This window comes from Eurypyga helias, unplaced genomic scaffold (genome assembly GCF_000690775.1).
Source record: "Eurypyga helias isolate BGI_N326 unplaced genomic scaffold, ASM69077v1 scaffold17998, whole genome shotgun sequence".
Taxonomy (NCBI): domain Eukaryota; kingdom Metazoa; phylum Chordata; class Aves; order Eurypygiformes; family Eurypygidae; genus Eurypyga; species Eurypyga helias.
Genome location: NW_010266460.1, coordinates 29,646 through 38,849, shown reverse-complemented (window position 1 = coordinate 38,849; position 9,204 = coordinate 29,646). Strand labels below are relative to the sequence as shown.

General features: G+C 51.4%; 1 protein-coding gene across 1 annotated transcript in view; it reads left to right on the top strand.

The window, feature by feature from the left end:
- Positions 1-299: 299 nt before the first annotated feature.
- The window catches only part of PTPRS (protein tyrosine phosphatase, receptor type, S), a gene marked incomplete at its 5' end in the record, with an annotated part of 37,445 nt that continues 28,540 nt past the window's right edge, over positions 300-9,204 (top strand). Inside the window, 5 exons of the mRNA XM_010157102.1 lie at positions 300-605; positions 2,070-2,263; positions 2,693-2,719; positions 4,467-4,584; positions 8,117-8,707. Of these exons, the coding sequence (XP_010155404.1) occupies positions 300-605; positions 2,070-2,263; positions 2,693-2,719; positions 4,467-4,584; positions 8,117-8,707 (1,236 nt within the window). The remainder of the gene's footprint in view (positions 606-2,069; positions 2,264-2,692; positions 2,720-4,466; positions 4,585-8,116; positions 8,708-9,204) is intronic.

The window sequence follows — 9,204 nt, the reverse complement described above, 5'->3', positions numbered from 1 at the left end:
AAGCAGCCAGACCCCTCTTGGCTAGCCCGCTTGCTCTTCTAGTCCTTTGCTTTACAACATTTCAGTTTTGACGCCCCGTTTCATTTCCGTTGGCTTTTTTTTCTTTTCATTTAAAAAAAAAAAAAGACAACAACAAAAAGCTCTCTTCTTTTTTAATTTTATCTTCCTAAACCAAATTTTTGTACGTTTTATTTTAGATTTTTTTGTTATCATTTTCCTTTTTTTTTTCTTTTATCTTTCCCATCTTTTGTTTTTTTCCCCCTTCTTCCCTTTCCCTCCTGAATTTTCCCCCCTCGTAGAACCGTCTGCCCCCCCTCAAGACGTAAAATGCGTCAGCACCAGATCCACCGCCATTCTGGTAAGTTGGCGGCCGCCTCCGGCTGAAAGCCAGAACGGCGTCCTGGCTGGATACAGCGTCTACTATCGAGCGCTGGACTCGGAGGACACGGAGCTTAAGGAGGTGAATGATATCCCCCCAACCACCAGTCAGATCCTACTGGAGTCTCTGGAGAAGTGGACAAATTATCGCATCACTGTCGTTGCTCATACGGAGGTGGGGCCGGGCCCGGAGAGCACGCCGGTTGTCGTCCGGACAGATGAAGATGGTAATTGCACTTCTGGCTTTCTCCTGAGTCCCCTGGGGAATGTGAGTCCCTGGAGTGGGCTTTTCCCATGCTGGGGAGGACACGTCGAGCCCCTTCTCATGGCTTGTGTGGTGCAGGACCGAAGCCCACGGTGGGCTCAGCACCTCTGCTGCCATCTCCCGGGTCCCTCTGGGACGGGGGTCCATAGGGTTGTCCTTCCCCCCGTTAGCGATGGGCGTTTTTAATATCAGACCTCTGAGCCTTGACTGCACCACTTTTCCTGAAAAGATGCTCTTACCGAGCAAAGAGGCGGCTGGGGCAGCAAGGGAATGAAATCAGAGGAGATGGTTGCTGCCACGAACTGTTTGAAAATACTGAGGGTTCTTCCCCACATTCCTTGTTCCCAGCTCCTCTCTGAGTCAAGGTTTTAGTGGTAGAAAGGTAGAACTCAAAGTTTCAAGAAACCTTCAGTGACGAGCAGTTTGAACTCCAGTTCAGTGGCCCAGCTCAGCCTTTCAGCACAAACAGGACTCAAATTTCTTGTGTTTCTGCAGTAAAATAGAACCAGGAAAAAACCATGAAAGTGTGTGTGGAGGGAGAGCACCCTCACTGTGAGGGTGAGGTAGGACCCTCAAATAATGCAGGTCAAGTAAATAACGTAAGTAAATTCTAAACTCCTCAGGCTTTCTTCCTCCATCCCAAATAAAAAAGAATTTTTGAAAAGGCAACAGGTTTGTCCCCAGTACGGGTCCTGTTTCCCTGAGCATCTGCCCACATCCAGATGGATAGAATACCTTGCTCAGAGTACGGTTTCCTTGCAGAGGAAGCTCTCGTGCCCTGTATTATTACCGTTACTATCATTAACTTACAACAATTCAGCCCAAATTCCATCCAAGACATCTCTTGTTTCCTGTCCTAAGATTATGCAGCAGCTGTAACCAACCCCCCTGCCCTGCCTGAGAGACAAGGGGGTTCCAAGGGCAAGTCCCCCTCCCATCCTCTCCAACCCCACATCCCACAGGCAGGACCAGAGCTTTTCTGGCTCAGGAAGGGGCTTTGCCCTCAGAATGTGATCTGGAAGTATGTACTTTCTTCCATCGGAGCAAACGGGTGACAAAGGAGCCTGTGGAAGAATAGCTGGACTAGGAGACGGACCTGTTTCCGTGCACATCTCCAAGTCATGCGGATTAGATCCCCCAGAACTGCTTCCCTGTTTCACTGAATAAAGGCCACAGCAGATGATGGGGTTTCTGGTTTGACTGTTAAGTCATCCCCACCTTTCAGGGCTGTAGAGTCAGTGTCCCTGTGTCCCAGAGGTGGTGAGGATGTCACGTAGGTGGTGAGGATGTCCCGTAGGACCAGTGAGGATGGCCCATAGAAATGAGGATGTCCCGTAGGAGAAGTGAGGATGGCCCATAGGAAAAGTGACAGGCTCCAGATAGAAATCCCCAAGTGACTCTTACCCCTTCCTTCCCTTCCTCGCAGTGCCCAGTGCTCCGCCTCGGAAAGTGGAGGTGGAGGTCCTGAACTCCACCGCAATCCAAGTGTTCTGGCGCTCCCCAGTCCAGAACCGCCAGCATGGCCAGATTCGCGGCTACCAGGTCCACTATGTGCGCATGGAGAACGGAGAGGCCAGGGGGCTGCCCCAGATCAAGGATATCATGCTGACTGACGCCCAGGTAAGGACTCCTGCTCCAATCTCTTGTGGAAGGGTTGAGGGGGTGGGTGCTCCAGCCGCCTTGTCTCATCCCAAGGAACACAATGCTGGAGAAAGCAGGGGAGTCTCTGTGACAGGGTGTGTGTTGTCTTTCTGCAGTTCATCTGCACTCCCAGACAGTAGCTATTGTGGAAGAGTATGAACTGCTGTCCCAGCACTGAACTAAATGCCATCCGTCCTCCCTGTGTCTGGGAAGTTTTTTAAGAACAGGCAAAGGCCACAGTGGAATCTACTAATTTCTCCCACTCTACTTCTTCCTTCATGCTGGCCTGGTAACTTCTGACCTTGTGTGGCTGCTTGCTCAGGGACCTTCCTCATGCTGTGTCTCTGTCTTTCCCTTCTTTCCCCTCTTGTATTCTCATGTGCAAAACCTCTCTTGTTCTCTGCCCAGTGGGAAACAGATCACACTGCTGAATACGTAAGTAAAAGTAAAACTCCCATCCTGGTTCTGTTCCTTCCCTTCTCCCACTTCCTGTTGTGGTGTGGAATTTTCCTTTTCCTTTGTTTTTTTTGCAGTGCCAGTGTGCCTGTTGTAAAGCCTGTTGGTGGTGTTCCCACGCATTGTCCCCCCCCTGTTCACTTTGCTCTGCAGCCCTGTGTGATTGTGTAGTTACTCAGCACGCAGCGATGCGGCAGGGTTTTCCCCTCGGCTCTCAGGGAAAGATGAGTCCATGGGGAAGCAGATGGGACGTTGAGTTTGGGACTGCCTTGAGCATGCACTGGTCTGCAAGCAGCTCTGGCTTGTGTCTGAAAATCATAGCTAGGCTGAAAAGCGTTGGGTATTCCAAGGCCCATAAATTCCAAGCTATTGGGGCACGAACAATTGTTTTCTGCCATTAAAGGGCCAAGGATTTTGGATACTCGTTCTTAAAAAACACTGACTTGCTATTGGCCCTTTTGCCTTTTAGGTAATCAGCTCGGCTGTTTGGCATTTACTACTTCTGCTAAAATGCTAAATGGTTGCCATGATCTTAGAGCTACAAAGCAGTAGGAGAAAGCATTTCCCTCTTGGAATGGCAGGTTCCAAAGATAATGCGCTACTGAAGCGTGTTTCCTGGACGTCGCCAAGGGCCCTGCGAAAGTGAGGGGCTCCGTTTTGCAGACGGAATAACTGAGTCACGTGAAAGGCAAAGTTTCTTGCCTAAAATCTTACTAAAAGTCAGTGGCCACTGTGGAAGCAGACAGGTTTCTTGGCGTGTAGAAGACAGACCTGTCTCTGTAGCTCATGGCTTCCAAACTTGTGGCTCAAAATCCCACTGTTTTGAAGTTCTGCTGTTCCACTCCCTGCTCAGCTTTGGGGGCAACACAGACATTTTCAGGACCAGCATATTTTTCCCAAGTGCTGCCTTGAGATTTAATACTGAAAGCACAAAGGGGCGGTGTGGGGTGAAGTGGGAGGAAAACCATAAAACATGCACAACATCCACATCTCCCTCCTTTCCAGGGCCTTGGAGAAAACCCTGCTGCAAATGCTCTCATCCTGTTTAATTTAGCACGGGTATTCCTTTTACAACACAGCCTTTGAAGGGCTGAATCCTTCCTGGGGAAGGGCTGTTCTTGAGGCCAGTCTTCTAACAAAAGCTCTTGGGAGCCAGGTGTGGTGAGGCTGATAGAGGATGGAGCAAGGAGGTGTTGGGGATTTAACGGAGAGCTTTAGCGTGCAAGCAGAAAATGTCGTCTTGCACTTTGCGTTAAAGCAATCCCTTTAATATTATGAAGGCATTAAAAAATATCTCCGAGGAGAGAAGCGAGGGGGGTAATGGAGAAAAAACTGTAATCTCCTTGAAACTGCTGAGACCTCCTCTGAGACGGCATAGTGAAGAGGAACGCTTTGAAGAGCGCAACAGGGTTTTGATGGCTGAAGCGGTTTTGTTGAGAAAGGAAATGTGTGAGAGGTAGATCTGGAAGAGAAGGCATTGAACCAGGGCCTTGCAGAGACATGCCGTGTTTACAGAGAGGCTGTTTGCCTCTCACTGAGGGAACGTGGCTCATCCTCCTGCCAATTGCCACATCTGCCCCGTTGCCCCAGAGTGTCTCATGGTTTCAGATTCAGAGAATGTTCCTGCATGCTAGAAAAGGGCTGAGCCTCCTGCACGGAGAAGAGATCTACCCATGTGTATGTACCTGAATATTTACATGATTTCCCTTTGGAATCTCGCAAACAGGAAATGATCATTGCTGGGCTCCAGCCTGAGACTGCGTATTCCATTACCGTAGCCGCCTACACCATGAAGGGAGATGGTGCTCGCAGCAAGCCCAAAGTGGTCACCACGAAGGGTGCAGGTAAGGGGCTTTTCCTGGACCACTGGGATTCACCCGTTTCCTAAAGCCAAGAAGCTCTCTCTCCAGACTTCATCCCACTCCCTTCATGAAGGACAGACTTGAAACAAATGCCAAATGCCCCAGAGACAAAATTACTTCCAGTAAGGCAGAAACCCCTTCAGCCCTCACATGTAGCCCTCACTAAATGACATAATTTTCTGTTCAGTACTGCAGAAAGCCCAGACACACCCAGAAACAGAGGATGAGTTTATTGCTTTAAATTCTAAACTGCTGCAAATTCCAGTGCATCAGAAATGAAGAGAATCTCTGCCTAGTCTGAGACTGTGTGACTTTGATGCTTGGTGCACACAGGTACCCTGGGGAACAGGAGAGCCAGAGGTCTGCTGTCATGGTGTTGACTTGCAAAGATCTGAAGAGCAGCAGGAAGACAGTGGTGGCTTTATGCTGCCCACTCTTCTCTTCTAGTATCGTGTCTGAATCTGCGTCCCCTTTTTGCTCAGGACTAGTGGAGGGAGAAGTACTGACAGTGTTGACCTTTCCCCACGAGCGTTTCTGGGACCTGGGCTCTGTCTGCACAAACCACCCAGCTTCATTCCTCCCTTTGACCTATTCTTCGTGGCAAAGTGTCTGTCAGCCTCAGTACAGAGGACGTGGTGCCAAGCCAGGACGGCAGGGCCTAAACAGAGGAATGACAAAGGGCAACAGGATATCCCTTGCTCCTCCAAACAGATGTGCTGCAGGCAGGAAGGGAGAGGTACACACTCCATTGCATGCCTGCGGGTTATGTTCCTGCAGCTAAACCTCTGCTCTACAGAACGGGAAGGGTTCCGTGCAGGAGGGGGAGCCTATGGTGCCGAGACCTGGAGTTGTCCCTCGCCCTGTCCATCTCTTGCCCTGCGGGTTATGTTCCTGCAGCTAAACCTCTGCTCTACAGAACGGGAAGGGTTCCGTGCAGGAGGGGGAGCCTATGGTGCCGAGACCTGGAGCTGTCCCTCGCCCTGTCCATCTCTTGTTGGATTGTTGTTACCTTCTCTCACCCCATCTTTCTCGTGCTGTTTCTTCTGTTCTGCTGTCCGATGATGACCTTCTCCCCTTTTCATTTCTTTGTCTGCTACCTCCCCACCCCTGGCTTCTGTTTATTTTCTTCTCAGTTTTGGGGCAGTTGTCTTCAGCCTGTACAGCTGCATAAACTGACATCATCCCTTGTTTCTGGAAGAACATTGCTCTGTCTCTGCAGGGGCCGAAGGCCTTTGGTCAGTACAGCATAATTAACCTGGAAACCTCTGCTCAGACTCTGGAGGCAGCACAGACACTCAGCTCAGCGTACAGGACAGAGAGGGCTCAGGAGCCCTGGCCTGGAACACACAGGGCTGGAGCCACGGCTGCACTCCATGTCCTTGCCTTTTCCCTGCCCTAACTCACGTCTTCATATCCTTTTATGTTCTTGTGTTCAGCCAAGTGAGTGTGATTTCAGCCTCTCTCTCACCTCACCTGCCCAGTTAAGAGAACAGTGCACAGAACAGTGTTCCTTTCCAGGACACCAGCTCTTGCAGACGTTACGCTGGGTCCGTTTGGATGTCAGCATCCAGGCTCCTGTCCTCACGCCTGGTAGTGTCAGTGTGCTGTCCGACACCTTTTCCTTCACTTGCCCTCTTCTCCTTCCCCTCTGGCTTTGCCCATGTTTCTTCTCCCTGCTTCCTGGTTCTCATCGTGTTTCCTTCTTCCCGAGGCTCTCTACCCTTTTCATTTTTCTCTCCCAGAGCTCTTCTTTCTGCCTCCCTCCCTTGTCGCTCTCTTGTCAACCTCCCTCATCTCTCCCCATTAGGATTTGCAGTGCAGGTGATCAGTCACAGAGGGATGTTTTCTCCACCGCACCAGCTATTACCCAAAACTCAATTTCCCCCAACTTGAAATAGCTGTTTTTAAAAAAAATCTTTCAAATGGCTCAGTAACATTCTTATCTTCTTTGCAGTGTCGAGTCAATATACCTTCTGAGAGGAGAGATTTCTTTCTTTATCATTCAGGGCTAGGGGCCGAATTTAAATACAGTAATATATCCAATTTTCTCCTTTACTGTCCAAACCAATTGCAAAATAAAACACTTCTCCCCCCCTCACCCCTCGGCTTTCTTCTCACCTTTCTGCTAAACAAATGTACTGTTTTCAAGCTCAGCTGATTACAGTAACATTGGTGATGAAAGCCAAAACATGAAGGTAATGGCATTGTTCGTCTCTTTAATGTGTTCCTTAGGCATTCCCAGGGAGGCTCTCCCAGCACTGCTCCCTAGCCATCTCTGGCAGTTCGGAACGAATAAAGCGTTTGTTTCGCAGACAGCCCCTCGTCCCCGTGTTCAGATGTCAGTCGATGCAGCAGGCAGAGCAGTTCCCCCAGTTTGGCTCTGCCAGGCTCCCTGCCACAGGCCCCCGCGCGCCGCCCCCAGCCGCGCTACCGCTCTCCAACGTGCCAACCCTCCGTCGGCGTCGTGCTGCGAGAGTGGGCCGGGAGCTCTCCTAACTCCACTCCCTCTCCCACTCCTGTTCAACCAGGAGGAATACCAAGGCAGAGAGAAGGACATTAGATCGCTAATGGTGGAGTTGAGTGTAAATGACGCGTGAGCTGCTGGAATTAATGCTCTGCTTTCTCCAGCTTCAGGAACCTCTGGGCCTACACATGTCATTTAACTGTGGCTGTGGGCTTGCTTAACAGTCGGGACGTGCCAGGGCTCATTAGACAGAGGCATGGCACTGCTGAGCTCCTGCAATATCCCCCCGAACATGGAGGAACTAACCGGCAGCTTAAGGAGGGAGCTGACTGAAAACACACCAACATTGTCTTTTCCCTTCCTTCAGAGGAGAGAAATTGCACAGAGTAAACAGCAACCCTACCCTCTGCCTTGCACGGATTCTGGGCTCTGTTTCCACTCTCTGTGTGCTTCCTTCTTTCTGTACCCAGCTGGGTGATCAGATGCCTGCCAGACTCGCTTAGCTGGCTGCGTGCCTGCTGCTCAGGACCCGGGGCTGCCCAGCCTTCCTTTCCCATCCTTCATTACTTCACCCTCAGCTGCTCTGGACTTCCCAGCCTGAGCCAATCTGTTCCAGTCTCTTTCTGCATGAGTTGTGCTGTGTAACGGAGAGAGAGGATGGGAGTTTGGGGGACTCCTGTGTTCCTTCTTCCCTGCCCTGGGAAGCAATCTGCTTGGGTGATTGGGCCAGGAGGCTGGGAATCAGGACTCCTGAGTTTGTTTGTGCCTGCTGTGGGAGAGTATGTGATCCAGGGATAAGGGAGGAGCTATGCACACCTTTCCATCCTGGAAGAAGGAAGAAAATTAATCCAGGAATGTGTCAGAACTTCACAATGCATCTCATGTCCAAAACTGGATGGAGACCATCCACCTGTACAGGGGGTGGGCAGCAGCAGCCTGTTTTACGGAGGGAGAAGTACACCCAGTCGAGCTGAAACCTCACTTTGAGGAACCTGTCTCACCAGCCATCCGGTCCCAAGTTTGACTGAAAGTCTATCTCTTCTCTCCCAGTCCCAGGGAAGCCCATCCTGTCTGTGCACCAGACGGAGGAGAACACTCTTCTGGTGAAATGGGGGCCTCCGTTGGGTGCGGAAGGCCAGGTGATGGGCTACCGGCTCCAGTTTGGCCGCAAGGATGTCGACCCCCTGGCTACCTTGGAGTTCACAGCCCTGGAGGATAAGTACACCGCTCCCAGCATCCATAAGGGCGCCACGTATGTTTTCAAGCTGGCCGTGAAAAGCCGGGCTGGCTTTGGGGAGGAAGCTGTGCAGGAACTCACCACCCCTGAAGACATCCCCAAGGGTTATCCCCAAATCCTCGAGGCGAGCAACATCACTTCCATGTCGGTCCAGTTTGGCTGGCTCCCCCCCGTGCTGGCCGAGAGGAACGGAGCCATCGTCAAATACACCGTGGCCTACCGGGAAGCCGGTTCTCCCGGCAACCCGCTGGAAAAAGACCTGCCCCCCTCCCCAGAGAACTCGTACACCCTCAACGGCCTCAAACCCAACACCGCCTATGACGTTAAAATCCGTGCTCACACCAGTAAAGGCCCCGGGCCGTACAGCCCGACTGTCCAGTATCGGACGTTCCAGCTGGATCAAGGTAGGACTTACCAGTTTCTCCTCCCTCTCTCTCCTTGTAACCGGGGCTGGTGCCGGGAGGCAGAGAGCTGGAGAGGTCAAGCCAGGCTCAGCCAGGCTCGTGAGTAAATGCAAAGCACTGGTTTCGCACTCAGTCCCTCAGCTCCCCTCTGCCTTGGGCCAGGTAAGTCCCTTTTACCGCTTTCTTCTAAGTTAAGTCCGGACACCCTTCTTTCACTGGCACCTGAAGCGGGGGGCCAGTCGCTGTACAGGTGGGAAGAGCATTTTCTTCAGCTTTTGCAAACAGACAAAAGAAAAGAGCAAAATCAAAAAACCTCAAAGCGTGAGCTGGGATGGGTTTCCTCACCTGAGCATGCTCAGAAAGCCAGCACCTCGTTCCTGCAGCAGCCACCCAGACCCACAAGAGTGTGCGCAGAGCCACGCACCCTTCCTGGGGTTAGGCATGGGGACAGGGAGCACTGGGAGATGGACCTCGGCAAAATTCAAGCAAAGTGTGGA